We start from the raw sequence: 18101 nt of genomic DNA, 5'->3' as shown, positions 1-18101 counted from the left end.
CTGTGTGTGCCTGTGCGCGTGCCTCTGTGTATGCCCGTGTGCTTGTGTGTGCCTGTGTGTGTAACTATATGTGTGTGTGTACCTGTGGGTGTGCCTATTTTCAGCACTGGGAATTGAACCAAGAGCTTTGAAATTAAGATACAACCCCGGCCCTTTCTTAATGTTTTATTTTGAAGTTGGGCCAGGAACTCCTTGAATCCCAGCACTCAGTGGGTTGAGGCAGGAGGTTTGCCAGGGGTTCAAGGTTAGCATGGGCTACGTTGTGAATTCAAGGACAGTCTGGAATACAGTAAGAACTTGTCTCAAAAAATCGTCAAACTCAAAAATACTTGAGACAGGGTCTTGCTCTGACTCTTAAGTCACCCAGGCTGGGCTTGAACCCGTCATCTGCCTGCCTCAGTCTCCCAGAAAATTGGGATATATTAAAATTGCAACACAATATCCAACTTTGTCAGATTTTGCACTTTAGTATATTGATTTTATACTTTTAGGGGAATAAATTACTGAAACAGCTGCAACTCTGTGTCTTTATTTTATAGACTTTCTATTATAATTCATCCTGCAATGCATTCTTGCAGGCCTAGGGAAGATTCTGCAGGGTATAAAAGCTGGCTCTTGGGATCCTTACATTTCTGACTTGATCCTCTGTAGGTTCCGCAGATGAGCTTCTGAAACAAACTGCACCTGACCTCTTTGCAAGTTTTCCTCTATTATTGTTACTGGTTTTCTTTGAGACAAGGCCTTGCTATGTAGTTGAGGCTGGCCTTTGAACTCACAGCAATCCTCCTCCTCTGTACCCAGAGTACAGGGATTACCATCCTGTGTCACTATGCCCTGTTCCTTGATTATTAATCCTGTGTTTACAGTAACAATTTGAACCTGATCTTGGACCAGACTTCAGTTATTGATTAAAAGTTTTCCTCTGATCCCCGATACTTCGATATCCTGATCTCCAAGGCAGCGCAATGGGTGAGGCCTTGGAGAGGTGATCCAATCCTGAAGGGGCACCCCACGGAGATGAGCCTGCCCTTCCATTACAGAGGACACAGGCAGAGGCCAGACAGCAGTGCCCTCTGCAGACCCAGAGTTGCCCCTTAGCTCGAGCAAGGGCTTCCCTGCCTCGGGTGTACGAGTGCATTTCTGTCACCTAGAACTGCCTGGTCACGGTGTGTGCCATGACAGAGCAGATGAACTAAAGGAAGTGTCTTATGTAGTGTCCTTTGTTTTGCTAAAGACCTCGTTAAGTTACAGTTGAGGCTTATCAGCGTGATCAGAAAACTTGTGATTTCTCCCTTTTTTCTTGTTATTTCAACACAGTATCCACTTATGCTACTTGAGCATCACACAAGGCACATAATATCTATTTGCAAATAGACATATGTGTGTACCAAATTAGAAATACAGTGTTCCCTACAAGAAAGTCAAAATACATCTCCATAAAATAAACATTAAAATCCACAGCTATTTATTTTCTAATATAAGGAAGATGTGGTATTTTATACAATGCAAAGCTACTCAGCTAGAAAGCAGGATAATCATGAGGCTCCTGTAGGTAAATGGATACAGCTCGAGACCACGCTCATGGGTGAAATGATTTGAACCTACGTGGCTGAACATCCTGTTGCCTCCCTTGTGTAAAAACCTGAAGGAGTTAGTGGGATCCAAATTGTGCAGCAGATGTTGTGAAAGTGAAGGGTGGGGGCGCCTGAAGAGGGAGGGTGGTGGCCATTGTTCATTCCCTGTTACCTTGTTTTGAAGTCCTGTATCGTTTTCATTGTTTGGTTTGGTTTTATTCTGCTTTGTTTTGATTCTGTCTGATGGTATTGACAGTTATTTTGAAGGTAACAAGATGTATTATGGCAGCTGTTGTTGATTTCCTATTGTCCTGTTTTGAAGTCTCTTATTACTTTCATTGTTTTGTTTTGATTGTTTTTATTCTGTTCCGTTTTGTTTGATTTTGTTATGTCTGATGGTATGGATAGTTATATTGAACACATATACTTCTTGTGTGTATGTGTATGTTTGTGTGTATATACATCTAGAGAAAGATCATTATAGTTTTATATATATATATATATATATATATGATTATTTCAAAATTCTACACATTAGATGTCAATTGGAAACCTTAAAAGAAGTAGTTATTTGTGATGATGCCTATCTTAAGAAAAACTAATTTCATCTCAGTCCACCAAAATATAATTAAAATGCATTAATTAAAATGCATTAAAGCTTGATATATACTTAAATCATATTAGGGGATATTCATTTCTTTTATTTTCTCTCTCTTTTTTTTTTTTTTTGGCTCCAGGGGCTGAACTCATGACCTCACACATAACAGGGCAGGCGCTTGTGCTGCTGAGATAAACCCCCAGCCGCATGATATTCAGTTCTTTAGCAGATGAAATTATTGCACACTAATGGCATAAAATATATCTTCTAAAGTTTTTCAGGAAATATTTTCATTGATATTCTATTTAATTTCATCTATGTGTTAAATTTGTCTATCATTTGGAGTTAAAAATACAAACTTTGCACACAAACCAACACTCAGTTTGTAATCACAGAATATTAATATTTGTGTTTATTATAATAAAATCAAAATATACATTTAAAATTTTAATTATTTTATACTACAGTACTACATTCCTTTTAAAATAGCAAAACTATCAATTCAAAGATGATTTCTAACCACTCACAATATTAGGATTAAATTACATGATTAATTATGGCTTCTGACAGACTTTTGCCCTTTTGTTCCCCTCAAAACTTCATCTACCTCAAACCTTCCATAAATACTTTACATACTACAAATATTTGCATGAGGGGTATAAATCATATGCACGCCCCTGTCTGCACTTCCTATGGGAAGAAACGGGACTGTTAGAATTCAGCTCTTTAACCTCACGTGTCAGCTGAACTCTTTAAATATTGTTATCACATGAGAAAAATGCATCTTTCTATAAAAACATTTCAAATATCTTTTTTTCTGAAGTATCCAAGATTAATCAATTAAAGCATGTTGTCTAAGACAAATGTGACATTCTAAAAAGGAGGACTGTCAGTTTTGATTTACATTTGTCTTAATTACATGTGTGAAATATATTTAACTTTGACAAAGATCATGGTTTAATGAATGACTTTCCTTAACTTTATTATTTTCTGAACATGAATGACACCAAGTTGCCGTTAGAAGTTCAGTTTTGGTAATATTCAAAAATAGGCACTGAGTTTGGTAACATATATTTTAGTTCAGTCCACACAACTCAACAAGAGTAAAACATAATACCCTATGAAGAACCAAATACAGATCAAAGAATAGTTCAGAAATAAAACCACTTTTGCCAGCATGTTATGAGAATTAATCAACAAAATGGTGAGACTGCATTACAATTCTCTACTGTTGTGACTTTTGAAAAGTACTATTTCTATGAAGTTTTTTTTTATTATTTGAGTAATTTGATGGATGCTTTGAAATTTTTGTTCATTCACCTGAATGATTTTAAGCTTTTTAGGAAAGAAAAACTTTTGCACAGTTAATTAAACTATCCATTTCTAAAGATACTCCTAAAATTCTTAGTAAATTGGACATAATGAATGTTGACAGCCAGAATTCCGTTTAGCAATGTAAGTCACTGGAATGCCGTGTGGGGAGACACACAGGAAGACAGAGACATGCACTAGAACCAAACACCCAGCATTCGCAAGCCCGCTTCCTGGAGAGCCGATTTGTTAGGCTGTCGGAAAGCACTGCATTAACTGTGGTTGCTTTTTCACTGTTTCCAAACAGATGTGGCAAAATTAGTGGCCAGAAAGTATTTACTATTTCTGTAGGGTGAACATAATCACACAGTTGCTGTAGGTGTTCTGAGCAACTAAACGTGGAAAAATTAAAAGTGGTTCAGATATTTTCTATCTTTAAAATATACATATAAATATTTGTCCCATTTTATTATATGAGATAGTATTATACTAGTATTTTCAATATACTTTAACTAATTACCATAAATTAATAGCTTTATACCCAAAGCTGCCAGATTTTTATACATAAAACATAAAATAGGTTCCCAAAGTATGGTCTGAAATTAAATATAGAGAGAAGCAATTTAACAGTGTTGTGAGCATTTGTGTTGGAATATAGTGTATCTGCACAGGGCAGCTGTAATGTTCAAACTCCCTACCCTTGAAAATGCACACAGCACTGTGTCCCACGCAGTCACTTTGAGCCTGCTCTGAGCTCCTGGGACATTTAACCTTTCCAGATTCATAGCTGCAAAAACCCACCCAGGGCTTACACTCAGGGCGTAGTCCGATCCTGCTACCTGTCTTCTTACGCACTGCTTGGTAGAGTTCCTTCGGGTTCACTGTTACCAAAGTTGTTACTTTATTGCTTCTTATAGTGAAGTATCTACCAACATGCATGACAGCAATATCAAAAAGAGGGTGCTGGGCCTCACAGACTAGGGTGACTACTTTGAAAGAGACGAAAAGCAAAGAAAACAAAGGCCAAACACACTGGGAGCACAGGCTGTCACACATGTAGTGAGTCTACACAAGGGACGCACAGAGGTTCTCGTAGGACTTGGAGGATGGGTGAGAACACGGCTGAGTGCCGTTTCGCTGTTTGAAGAGCCTTCTGCCTCTTCTAGGAGGCAGTGACTGATTTTCTGTCGATACTCTGGAGGGCGCGAACAGGCGGAGCAGAAGAGGTCTAGGGATTGTGGGGTGGAAGGGAAGATGAGCCCTACTCAGACGGGCAGGGCTGCCCTGCACTCCTTCAGGGGAAGCTGAGCTATGAATGCTGCACCGGGCCCACAGATAGGAAAGGTGTCCTGCTGAGTTGTGAGGCTGCTTCTTTACACGTGGGAGCCTGAGTCACTGTTATTGCTGAAACAATGCCACTTGAATTACAACATAACACCTCAGAAATTCAAAAATGTTGCCTCAAGAAAATGAGGAGAGTTAGCTCAATGCTTCCTGTTGTCAAAATTTTGCACAAGTTTTGTTGACCGGGGTATCTAACCCCAACCCAACACAGCTGTCTCCCAAGTTCTCTATGGAATCTACGTGGTTTCTCCTCATTCACTCAAATGTAATCCAGTAATCCCACATGCCTGGGGTAATAAAGGAAACAATGGAGATTATACACAGAGGAGATAAATACTTAGAGGGAGGAAGCCCATACTCGTCCTTAAAAAATAAAATATGCCCATCCCTCCCCTGGTCCCTAATACTTTTTTATTTTTCTTCAGAGTTTTGCTAGAAGTTTGTCATAATATATATCTTTTTTAACAGATGAATTGCAAATTGGCAGCTACCTATATTCCTGTGACGAAAGCCCCATTTCATTCTGTCTACTTTATTTGTGATTGTTCTTTTTTTCATGGGAATCGGAGCTTTCCCCACAGCCAGAATTTATGGTTGTCTTTGCGTCTGTCTCCTAACAAATCCCATCTGCATGGAAAGCCATTAGAAAGCTGTGCACATGAGGATACTTCCCTTATTTTATTAAAATATGGTCCCATTCTTACTAAAGTATGCATCAAGCGTTCCGTTCCTGTAGCACTCAGCACATATCCCAGGAACCCATCCCCGGGCCCGGATTGCTGTCCGTGAGCCTGCTTCTCCTTAAAAATCACGAGGGATCCTGGGAGCAGTGTTAATGTCCTTCTCTAAGTCAGTGCTGCAGTGAGCTAAATGGCACCCTGGAGCCTGGAAGAAATGCTGGAGCCCTGCACACTCCCAAGTCAGGCTCCAAGTGACTCTCCCAGGACAGTCTCAGGTAACGATAGGAGCGGACTGAACCTCTGAGTCTCCTCCAATTCCTACCCAAGATAGCAGGTCCAGGGTGGAGCAACTCTTCTGGTCCCGGGAACACAGCTTAACCGCATAGTGAGCGCCATGTCAGAGAACTCACAAGGGGAGAGGGGGGAAGAAGAATGCACCTCAGCCTGTACCAAGGCGGATGCTTCCCTCGCTCACTTCTGTACAGGACAGCATGAACAAGAAAACCCAGAGGAGGGCACTGGCAGATGCAAAGCGCCGTTGGGAGGATGATGCTTATGCTCTGAAGACTTGAGTGTTCTCTGCCCCGAGGGCAGCGGTTCCCATGAGTCCCGTGTCCCCTGCCCAGAGCACATTTGTCAGAGTCCGAAAGCCCAGGGAAAGCGTTTACAGGGGAGGGAGAGGTCGCACAGTGCGGAAGGCGGCATCTCGGCAGCATGACATCGTCTCTCCGCTGACCACGCGGCTACGTGGCCACGGCCCCCGGCAGCCCGCTCAGGTCCCGGTGGTGCCTGCGGTTGCGTTTCTTCTTCATCTCCTGCACGTGCTTCCACTTGGGGCTGCCCTTGGTCCGCTGCCGCCGCTTCTCCCGGTGCCACATCTGCTCGCAGTACTGGTCCAGGCTGAAGCTCGGGCTGCTGAGGAGCTGCAGGTAGTCCTTGTAGCGTAGCTGTGACTCGGTCAGCAGGTCCTTGGCTGGGCCCTCCTCGAGCTCCACACGCTGGGTGCCCTCCATCTGCTGGCTCTCGATGACGGTCAGGGTGAGCCTGGCCACGGTGTGCACAAAGCTGTGCTCCTGGGCCTGGCAGGTGTACACGCCCGAGTCCCTCCTCTGCAGGCTGCGGATCAGGAGCCCGAACTCGGTCTTGATAACCCGCTCATCCGGCTTCAGCTGTGGCAATGGAGAAACAGAGGCAAGAGATTAAAACCCGGCTGGGAGCAAAGGCAAACAGGCAACCCGGTTCACTTAAAACCTGAAACATGTCTTCTCTCTGCCATCAGACACGGCACCGTCAGCCACAGGAAGGGCAACAGCCCTCAGACCACGGCCTCAAGCTCTGCACTCGGTCTCCTCAAGTCTAACTGAGCCTCTGGCACAGTGCATTCCTCTCCCAGTGCACAGCTAGGAATAGAAAGCAATGGAGGACAGGTGGACACCTGCAACTCCCCACTGACAGAGCTCTGCGGGCCGCATTGGGCCCACTGCGGGTACGAAGCAGCATGTCCATCTCAGAGCAGTGGTGCAGGCTGGACAGCTGCTATGCACAAACAGAACTGCAGTGCACGCTGCCACCTGTGCTGCAGAAGAGCGTGGCTCTCCCAGGAGGAGGCCACTGCTGCCTCAGCCTCCCCAGGACGTGATCTGCACACACATGGACCCTGCAGCCAGGCATTCAAAGGCCTGGTGACAGCCAGGGGCATCCGAGCCTTAACCAGTGGGACCCCAGCCAGTGCACCACATTGCAGCTGACTCCCTTTGAGCACAGGCTGAAGTGTGATCCTGTGAGTGTGTTACTTAGATGGTGACTTCTGTGGAAATATTTGCCGTTCTTTGGTACCCTGCAGTGTGGCAATGCGGCTTGGTGGAAAAGAAAGCACAATGAACTAAAGAGCCTCCTGAAGAGGTGGGGTGATTTCTGCTTGGAAGCCGCAGCACTGACAGAGAAGTGACACACAAGGCTTGCCTGGCTGGACCCGTGTAAGCCAGGAACCATGTCCAGGACAGCCAGGGCTGCGGTGCTTCACAGGGTGCGATGGGGAAGCACAGTGAAGCACAGTAACGTCAGCACCAGCAGCACGAGCTGGCACCATGAGGAAAGCAGAAGACGCCCATCTGCACACCTGCCCGCGACTATCTATCAGGGAGGCAGAGCCCGCTAAATTAACTTATTCCCAGTGAGTGCCCTCCGTGCTGCGTTTCTGTGTGAGAAATGCATAGGAAAAATGCTTCTAACTCTGGAAATATGAGAAGAGGAAAAGGATCATCTCTGGCTCCTGGGCCCAGGAACCTGCAAGCATCTGATGCACCTGGGTAGCGGCCAGGGACACCTGGTGCCACAGGCTGCTTGTAGAGCAGATCCAGGAGGAGGGAGGTGGTGGCCACCAGGCCGACTCTGCTACCCTGCCACACCGCAGGCTCCTGTGTGCTGGTCTGCGGCCCTTCCTCTGCTCACTGGATGTGCAGTTTTCATTCCTTGATGGATTTATTGTAAAGGCCCAGACATTTTCAGTGCTACCATAACACAAACCAACCTCTAGTTTATTTACATTCTTACCAGCCTTGGGAGATTTCCTCTGGAAACACATGCATTTACACTGGTCTGGTTTGAAAGTGTCCAACAGAAATGGCAGCCTTGATAAGGAAAGGCCCATGGTGCAGGGGACGGGGTGAGAAGAGAAAGCCACATAACAAGAATTGAGGTCATTGCACATGTGTGTACCAGTGGATGATGGGTGTAGGCACACTGCACTGTAAACACACACTGGTACCAATACAAAACACTACCTCGGATTGAACACCTACATGTATTTATTGCCTTTCCATCACTTTATTGAAGTTTTTTAAAAAGTTTAAGTACGTCTTAGATCTCCAGATGCTGGCTGTCCAGCACAGATTCTTGTCTCTGAGCAGGCTGCTTCCTGTGTTAACTCATCCACCTCCCATGTCAAGTCAAGGGCTGGTGCACGGCGTACTGGGGCGGATGCAGAGGTCCTTGAACGCTGAGGTGTGAAGAGTTACTAGCAGCGTTACAGATGACTGCCATGCTGCGGAGCGGTAATACTCTGCAGCTTTTGCTGTGTAACACTCTGAGAGCGAGCAGCCCAAGGTTACGGCCTGACAGGGCGGAACCTTCGGCTCCCATTGATAGCTGGATTTCCTCTACATAACTGCATTCTTGCTAATGCTTGAACTGCACTTAAAGTGGCTTTTACAGATTGTCACACCAATGACTCACTATTTTATTGTTCTCTTTAATCTCCTGACAGGAAGAAATTATGCCTTTGACTCCACACATATTGTGCAACACTTCATCACAACTCTGCTGTGCTGTTTCTGTGTCCTGTTTGTGGGGTTCAGCCCTGAGATCCGGCCCCGCCCTCCTCTCCACTCCCCTCCGTCCCTGCAGGACCCGAGATATCGTAAACACCTGGCATTTCATGACTCACTAGTGAACTCCCACAAGTCCTCCCCCTCTTGGAACGCACAGCGTGCTCTGTGGAACAGACAGAAAACTTGCTGTCATCAATTATGGGCTTTGTGTATTAACCCAAGGTTTGGTAGATCATTCAGCCAGTTCTGTTTCTCTCCTAAATTTTCAAAAACATGATTTTAATGAGATGTCATCTCCAATGACATACATTTTGAGTTGATCTATTTTCTAGGATTTTTAAATTTCAGAGGTAAAAATCTGTGACCTGGAAATGCAAACCCTGGAGCGGAGTTGCTGATTGGTGCTGCAGCTGGTGCAGGCTGTGTCTTTCTGTGAAAGGCCAGCGTGGCCCCTCTGGAAAGCTGAGCTCCTTGTGGAGATAGCAGAACCCCTAACTCCTGAGGAATCTTCTCAGGAGGAACTGTGAGAATCTTCTCCACTTCTGAGCTAATGAGCAAATCCCCTCTGCTGTGCACACCGAAACTGTGCTTGAGTGAGCCAGACTATCATTTGCTTCATGTGCACAGGAAGGCTATATTAGTGCTTGCAAGTGCAGGTCTCCAGCAACGGCAAGTCGCTCAGAACAGAAGAGCAGTGGGAAAGGGGGAAGGGACATCTTGCCACTGTTATGGCTGCATCCTGATATCCCGCTGTGTGGTCACAGGTAGCACTCTTTTAGAGGTGGCCAGATCCACTGTGTGATCTAGAATGGTGATTGCTAAAGCAGCCCACTGATTGGTTTGGCACAGCCCTAATGGTAGCCTGGATACAGCACAAGGGGAAGAGAGGCTCAGCTTGGCCCTTGACTGCTTTGCTGCCTGCTGCCTGCCATGAACTGTTTCTCCTCTGCAACGCCGTGCTGCTGTGGAGCGCACCAGCCGTGAACAGAAACCTCTATGAACCGTGAGCCAAATAATCCTTCCCTCCCTTACCTTGTGGTGCTGGGTGTTTCAAGTCAGCAACAAAGAAAGTAACTAAGCAGACTGAGGGGCGGGCCAGGGCCCGGGACTTTGTCACCGGTACCCCAGCCAAAGGTGAGTCCCTGCGGGAAATGCAGTCAGTTCAGTTGCAGTTAAAGCTCAGCTGCTGCCGGAGGGGCTGGGCATTAAGATATTGTGCTCTAAAATCGGAAAGTACCATGGTGAGGAAAACTCACTTTATCTAAGGAAGAAAGTTCTCGGCATGGCAGCTAGACAGAACTGTTGCCAAAATTTATCTGTATTTAAAACAAAGCAATGAAACGGCTTTCTAATTTAATATGGGGGTAAGGAAGGGAACTGGATGGGGAAACTTACATAATTTTTAAGAGTACACTCACATAACACTGTATATAATAGATTTATTAAAACAACATCAATGTTTTCAAGCAAGTGTTAGAAAAAAGAATACTTACTGAAAATTGTACTATAGCTACTGACTCCTTATTTTTAAAAATTAAATATACACATCAATAGCTACTATATTAATATGATACCTCTGAGTAAATGTAAATATAAAACAGGAAGTATAAATGAGAAATTAAAATGTAAACAAGGAGTCTCTAAGTGGTTAGAGAAATTATAGAACTACTAATCAATAGATTCAAGTATAACAGATGTAAATTTTTTATAGGAAAGTTAGGAATTGTTAGCAATACAAAAATTAAGAGATACATAACACATAAATTTACTTGTGTGTAACACTGAGTCATTAGTGCCTAAGATGTATAGAGGGCTTCCTAACAGCATTTATAATAATCTGTTGGTATAGACTGAACAAAGACAACTTGAATCAGCAGCTAAAATCAGCAGAAGGCTGTGCTCATGCATGTTAACGTTGAAGGGTAAATAGTAGCACAATATAATTTTCACAGTAAAAGTAAAGCTTTTCCTGAGTTACTGCACAACTGTGTGTGGCCCGGAAGGGTGCTGATCCGAGCGGCTCCGGGAGCAGCGAGAGGATGTAGTGGCTACCAAAAGCTGTAAGGATAAGCAGGGTCTTCTGCTCACATCTTTTGTTTTCTGTCGGGAACTTGCCCTAAGATGGCTGTGGGAAGAACGAGACACACACGTGCCAGCTCACTGCTTTTCCTCTCAGAGAAAACACAGAAGGGTACGAGGCTGCACACGGGCGCTCGTGGCTCTGGTGGCCTCAGGAGGAGCGGGAGCAGGGCTGGCCTTTGTGCCCTGGAGCTCACAGCACCTGGGAGCATGCTGAGACTGCCTTGCTTACCTACACTTCCAGGCCTCCTAGGTCCTCCAGCCTTACTGCAATTTTAAAGGCATTTATATTGATTTTATAATAAAAAGAAACCAAAGATCTTAAAGGGGGAAAAATGCAAGTATTTGAAGATGCTTAAACACTACTGAAATGCCCTGAGAAAACACAGCCTGGCACACAGCACAGAGCGGGCCTCCTGGCTGCACTGGCGCCCAGGTGTTCGCAGCAGCCTGGGGACCGCGGCGCTTGCTGGCTGCAGCAGGAGCATCACCCTCTCCAGAGGAGAGAGCAGCCATGGCTCATGGCTGCCAGGCAGCACCCGACATGAGCAGCCTGACAGGAAGCCTCCTCCCCTGCTGACAGCCTCCTGCCACCCTGTGCCCTGGTGACCATGGAGAGCAGCAGTCCCCAGGCGGGACCCAAGGGGAGAAGGAAGAAAGGGTCCCAGGGCAGCGGCTGCAAGCCCCTTTAGGGGCAGGAAACAGGCTCATCCAGACAGTGGCTGGGGGCGCCCCAAGGTGACACCCCATGGGGAACAGTATGTCCTGCCTGGTTCTGCCGCTGAGGTGTGTGAGCCCCGCAGCACCCGGACTGCACACACAGCACATGGCAGTGTATGGCATAGGACACACAGGTTTGCAGAACAATCAAAGCCCCAACTGTGAACGCCCACAGGTGACTCTGTACCCGGCCTTAGGAGATGACTCCAGCTGACTGTTCCTAAAACTCAGATCAATTACTAAGGAATCAGATTACACTGAAAAGAAATCAGCATTTTACTAGCCATGAAATGAAAAGTCTTGGTTTATTAGATTTAGAGTTAAAATACTGTGACATAACAAAAATAAATCTGTGTGTCAAAATTATAGATAATATTCTTCAGTATTTCATGGATAAAAAAGAACAGGCTCTGCACTGTGAAATAACGTAATCAGCTCCAGGTCAGGTGACATTCCCATGTGCAACGTTAAGTGAGGCCCTTAAACGGACAGTGCAAATATGAGTCTCCTCAGTCTTAGAATCTAGGTATCAGTAGTGAAGAATCATGCTTTATTGAAGAGACGTAACACCATAAAGGATGGAGTTATCACTTGTAACAGTGCTCAGTATGTAGTCAGTAATTTCATATTCTTATAGAGGTTATAACATTAACGTCTTCATGATATAACAGTTGAATTCTCTCTCCCAACCACCATCTCTATTGCTATCTCTATTTCTGTCTCTTTTCCTCTTTCCAATTTTAATGACTGTCCCGGGGCTTTGGCACTGAGCTACATCCTCAGCCATTAATATTATTTTTATTATTATTTCTATTTTTAATTTAGAGGTAACTTCTCTTAGTCATTAAATGGTCTAGGCTGGGCTCAAACTGGGATGCTCCTGCCTCAGCTTCCTGGTGTGCTAGGACTCCAGACATAGATGTGGTTCAGGGAACACACTCAGCTCCCTGGAATTTCATTTTAAGGCAGCCCCTTATGACAGGATTTGCCCGTCCTGCTCCTGAGTTTCTCAGTGTCTCAGCTGACACCTGTGTCAGTGAACTTCCTCCCAAGGGACTGCACAGTGCAGGCCCTGGGCATCACCCCGGGCAGGCACGGAGCTGCCAGGAGACTTATGTACCTGCCAGCCACCAAACTGTCAGTGCAGAGAACCAGGCTGCCTGAGCTGAGATCCACTGTCCTCCACTGGGGACTGACTGGTCACCTTTGCTGCTTTCACCGTTCAGAGATTTATGGGGAAGCTGGTGAGGTGACCAAAGGCCACAGGACCATGGTGCAGTTCAGAGTGTCAGCTGTGGAGAGTGTGTCCTCTCCTCCTGCGTCACGGTGAGCGCACCTCAGAGCTGAGTGCTGCAGGGCTCTGGTACACTAAGCAGTAAACAAGAACCCTGCTAGCTAACCACTGTCTCATAAGGTTCCAACAATACTAATCTGGGGTTCTCAGACTGCCCAAACTTGGTGCTGTGAATTCTGTGACGCAACCAATGTCAGAAAGTCTTTGATATATTCCAGTAACATGTAGAGGTATTTGTATTTTCACACAAACTCGGCATGTTTTGTCTGTGATTTCCATTGAACACAATATGGGTCAAAAGTCAGTCACACTACTACATGGTTAAAATACTGTGTTATTTTCATAGGAAATTTTTCTAAGATATAAGCAATCTATAAAAAATAAAAATGTGAAAAATCATGTTAGTTTCTTTTAAAACTTTGGTCTCCTTGGAGACAGAGTTATTTGACACACTGGTATTGAAGTACAGTACCAGTGGTCATCTTCCTCTCCGTGGGGTGAAGACAGAGCCTCCGAGCCTGCAGACCCGCGCCCCAGCCCTGGCCTGGGTCTCAGGGCCATGCTGTCGCCCTCCAGTAAGCCTCTGGGAAGCCCCGGTGGGGACTCACCTCACAGAGCTCCTCTCCTGTCCGCTGCACGTACCACTTAATGGATGCTTGTTGGGATTTGGGTACGCATTCCAGGAAGGTTGAATTCAACTCAATGCCAAAAATCACCTTTTCATCAGCAGTTTCATGAGTAATGCCTAGAAAGCAAACATAGGAATAGGAGATTAACCCCGACCTGGTCTTAAAGGCAATGGGAAAACAGACTGATTTAGAACAGATGCGCTGAAAAAGAGCCATGCGTGCTGTTAAAGGGAAGGAAGTTCACGCTGTGATATTGTCACCAAAGTCTCGTTTTATCTAACAGATAGGTTTTTAAATCCCTGCATCTGTGTTGCAATATTGAAGCCTTCATGCCCATATTTACAATTTACTTTTTTAAAATAAGTCATAATTTCAAACTGAACACTGTTTAAGTTGAATAAACTGTTGGTATCTTTTAATGCCTCAACATTTTTTGTTCATAAAAAGTGCAACTAATTTTATAGTCAACTCTGGAAGAGCAGCTAACTTCACGTGTAAAGAAAAACTGTGTGAACTGGTCCACAAAGCAGACCAGAAAACATGGCGACTTTGATATGCAATGGAATCATGTCTTGTAAACAGAATCAGAGAAGACCCCAAATCTGACGCTCACTGAATTCCCTACCAAATCTCTCTCTCTCTCTCTCTCTCTCTCTCTCTCTCTCTCTCTCTCTCTCTCTCTCTCTCTCTCTCTCTCTCTCTCTCTCTCTCTCTGTCTCTCTCTGTATCTCTCTCTCTCTCTGTATCTCTCTCTGTATCTCTCTCTGTCTCTCTATCTATCTATCTATCTCTATCTCTATCTATCTCTCTTTGGGCCTCGCTCTCCCCGAGCATCAGCTGACCATCTGAAATCCATTCCGCCCAGAGGAGCGAGGGCCGCGTCCCTGTGGGCTGTCAGATCTGCAGCTCCCATTTGATCAAACAGCAGATGATGGCTGCTCCCCCAGCCCTAAGCACACACCTTTTATCCTGTCTTCAGATATCTCAATTCTACTACCCGCCCCTTAGCGTTTAGCCACCAACCTACAGAAAAGCTCCAGGGACCTTCTGGAAGCCTACACCAAAGTACACAGAGAAAGAGCAAGTGGCCTGAGGGCTCACACATGTGAAGCGAGGCTTGTTCAAGGCAACTGCTTTTGAATTTATTCATGATTAACCTGCAGTTAAGTCAAATGTGCTGACGCTGTGGTGAATTAGCCCGTGCTAACCTTCACAATGTGTGGATGCTTCTTAAAGCTGCACGAGCTGCAGCTATTCTGCAGATGAAGCTCCTCACACAGGAAAGACTGCTGTGCCCATTACGTGAGAGGCAACCACGCAGAAGGCGGCCAGCGTGTTCTTGAGATGGAGCCAGTCTCCAGGCTAACGGTGTCGGTTGGGGGCTTGAGCTCCAGACAGACTGAGGCTGAAACAGTCAACCTCGAAGTGAGGTCAGTTAGAGAAGATGAACTAGTGAGATGAACTGGGAGGAACAAGCGAGCTCCACAGGTCCTTTCTCCATCAGCAAGGACAGAGGAGGACGCCACACATGCAGCGCCACTGAGTTTCAAATGCCTTTACCCTTGTTTCTAATGCTTCTTTAACTGCTGAATTGTATAATTGCTAATTTTAAATTTTAAAACATGCATCCATAAATGCATCTGTACATATCCTACACATACACACACACACACACACACACACACACACACAAACTTACACGTAACACAATACATGTCCTATTACCAGGTGTTTACCATGCAGATATCCACATACAAATACACAAACATACAGTGTTATCAAATGTTTAAACATGCAAAACCTGTGTAACAATATCTGAAAATGGAATAACTCTTTATTGTGTGTATAATCATGTGAAAGAGAGTGTTTTCATCTTCTAAACTGCAGCCACGGTGGAATGGCGGGAGGGCTTCCTCAGAGTGAGGGAATGAGGGGCCGAGTCTGCAGCCAGAGCCTGACTCTGGCTCTGGGCTCCATCTCAAGTGCTGCAGAAAAATCCTTTATGGTGAAAATGTGATTATCTTGAGGAACAAGATTGGCTCTTTAAACGTAGCTCACTGGCACAGATTGACAATGTAGCAGCAGTAAAAATGCAGGTTCCTGGCAATCAGCAGTTCATGAGCCACGAGCAGAAAGGAGGAATGAAGAAGTCCAGCGTCTTCCTGCCAGTTATTTAAGACTCGATTACAATGTAACACACAGCGCATGTCCACCATCCAGCTCTCCTTGTCCCCTGCCCTTATCTCTTACAGCTGCTTCAGTTTGTAATCAGCCTCAGAAACAATGCTTCACTCTCAAAATGGATTCTCTGCTTCTCGCTCCTCTTCACTGCAATCAATAATCTACATGGATGTCAATCACTTTAATTAAAAAAAAAAAAAAAAAAACTTTTTCAAGACATGAGATACATAGGTGCTTTTCACCTATGAGGCAAACATCAACAGGGAAAATGTAGCGGCTGCCACAACTGAGCCGGACCTTGAGGCCTCTCTGACCTTACTTCCTGTTATCTGTAGATCTCCTCCTCCCCAGGCAGAGCTCCCAGGCCTCCACCTAGGACACATTCTCCAAGCAGCCTGCTGTGCCACTGCTTCTGTGCCTGGTGAGCCCCCGGGAACTTTCTGTTCCAGCCATGGATGCACTCACCGGAAAGAGGATGTAAAGAACATAGGTGCACCAGGTACAGGGAACGGATGAGGGGCTACTGGGTACCAGGGCAGACAATGGTTTCTCTGGGGAATTAAGTCCTACAGGTAAAGGATGTGAGAGCAGCAGTGTGGGTCCTGGAGAGGACAGTAGACACTGACCAGCAGCCTGCCTGGTGCTTGGGCATGGAGCCTGCAGGGAAGGGAAGCTGTGTGTTGGCATCTGGGTAGCTGCAGCACCTCGGAAGCCACAGAGCTCTGGGAGTCCTGCTAGTGCAGGGACATGTGTTTGCATAAGGGGCAGATGAGTCCAGGCTGGGGTGGGGCTTCTGACCAGATCCCGCTGGCCACTGAGCAGGAGCAGGGAGGGGAGGACCAGAACAGAAGAGGGACCAGGGAGGCTGTGGAACAGGAGCAGGGCTGACTGGAGGTCCACACACCAGGGCCAGGAGGAGCAAGGCTGGTTTTAGGCCATGGGACTTCTGGAGAGATTGGTGGGGCCAGGCAAAGTGAAAGAGCTGACCCCTGGGTGTTTCTGGGCATCCAGCTGGCAGCTTGGGGCTCTGTGCAGGAATCCAGAGAGGTCTGAAGAGCCAGCGGTTTGGAGAAGTGCGAAGGCCTCCCTCAGGCTGAGACGGGGTACACAGCAGTGATTTGGGGGAGCTGCACAGGAGGGAAAGATGGATGCCAGACTGGCAGCAGGGCACTGAGCCAGCAGGACTGTGAGCTCAGGCTGGTGGTGGGCTGAAGACATTAAGGTGGAAAGGACAAAGAAGTGCCCAGCCCTGGAGGTGGCCGGGGAGGCCCAGGAGACTCAGGATGCCATCCTCAGGTGACGAACAGCGTGAGCCCAGGACCCCACACAACCTTCCGGTTCTGGAAGCGTCTCTCAGAAGCAAGCAGCCTGATTCCTGGGGTCTGCCTGTTCTCCTGGCTTCAGCAGCCCCAGCTGGAATGATCCGCGCTGTCAAGGACTTAAACCAGCTCAGGAAACCACTCAGTAGCCAGTAGCAGCTCTTCAGAAGCTGCCTGCAGCCACCACGGCATGGTCATCCAGAGAGAAAGTGTGGCAAGGGAGAAGAAATTAGAGAGGAAATCCAGAGAAGAACAGAGGATCGCCTGTCACACGCAGCAGAGGGCCAGGGCCGTGGCCCTTACTGCCCTGCGCCTGTGCTTCTGTCCGCCCCGCCTCTGCTGCACCTGCGGTGTGTGACTCTGGAGTGCAGGCGCTCTCCCACGTTCTTCCTGTGCCTGTGATCAAGGCCTCAGTTCCTGCTCCAGTCTCCGATCAGTGAGCTCCCAGGTCAGAACAGCACACAGAGCACACACCAGGATTCCCAGATAAAACCCTAACCACAATCGAGAAACATTAGGAAAGAAACCAGACTTCTAGACCAGACCTTGCATTTCAGAAGAATGAACTTGGGAGCTGTAAGTAAAGCCTTGATTTTAAATCGAGAAAACACTCACGGATCAAAATCTGGGTAATCTGTGAAAATCTGGGGTGGGGTGCAGCAAAGGAGGCGGTGAAGGGAAGTGCTTTTCTTTGCTTTCCCCAGATGTGTGTGTGTGTGTGTGTGTGTGTGTGTGTGTGTGTGTGTGCACTGTGTGTGACAGAGACAGAGAGAGACAGTGGTTTCTGCCCTGAGGCACAGTTTGAGAAGGAATGGAACTAAAGCCCCACCAGCTTTCAGGTTCTTCTGCTTTCAGCTGGGGACCCAGATCCTCCTGCCTGCAGCCCCTGCGCCCCACTCCCTCCCTTAAGGTCTCCCTTTGTGTGCGCTCTCTTTCCAGGGGATGCTGTTCTAGTGCTCTCCCTTTCCGCAGAAGCCCCACAAGGCGAATTATGATGTTCCCAGGGCACAGGAGCTCCATGGGGAGTGAGTTTGTCTGCAGAA

At 46.5% G+C, this 18101-nt stretch overlaps 1 protein-coding gene across 4 annotated transcripts in view; it reads right to left on the bottom strand.

The window, feature by feature from the left end:
- Positions 1 to 2554: 2554 nt before the first annotated feature.
- Sema3d (semaphorin 3D) overlaps positions 2555 to 18101 on the bottom strand; it is a 161851-nt gene continuing 146304 nt past the window's right edge. For 2 of the 4 annotated variants that reach the window (XM_063237392.1, XM_013152480.3), the window contains exons 18-19: positions 13538 to 13674; positions 2555 to 6676 (exon numbers count right to left, since the gene is read on the bottom strand). In XM_063237392.1, coding sequence (XP_063093462.1) covers positions 6251 to 6676; positions 13538 to 13674 — 563 coding nt within the window. In that variant the 3' untranslated portion in view covers positions 2555 to 6250. Of the gene's footprint in view, positions 6677 to 10386; positions 10962 to 13537; positions 13675 to 15374; positions 16867 to 18101 lie in introns of those variants that run through there. The other 2 variants (XM_063237411.1, XM_063237403.1) reach the window with 2 other exon arrangements.

The sequence above is a fragment of the Cavia porcellus genome, unplaced genomic scaffold (genome assembly GCF_034190915.1).
Source record: "Cavia porcellus strain 051 isolate PalLab524CR breed Dunkin Hartley unplaced genomic scaffold, mCavPor4.1 scaffold_2, whole genome shotgun sequence".
Taxonomy (NCBI): domain Eukaryota; kingdom Metazoa; phylum Chordata; class Mammalia; order Rodentia; family Caviidae; genus Cavia; species Cavia porcellus.
The sequence above is the reverse complement of the archived record's forward strand: the minus strand, read 5'-3'. Positions and strand labels throughout refer to the sequence as shown.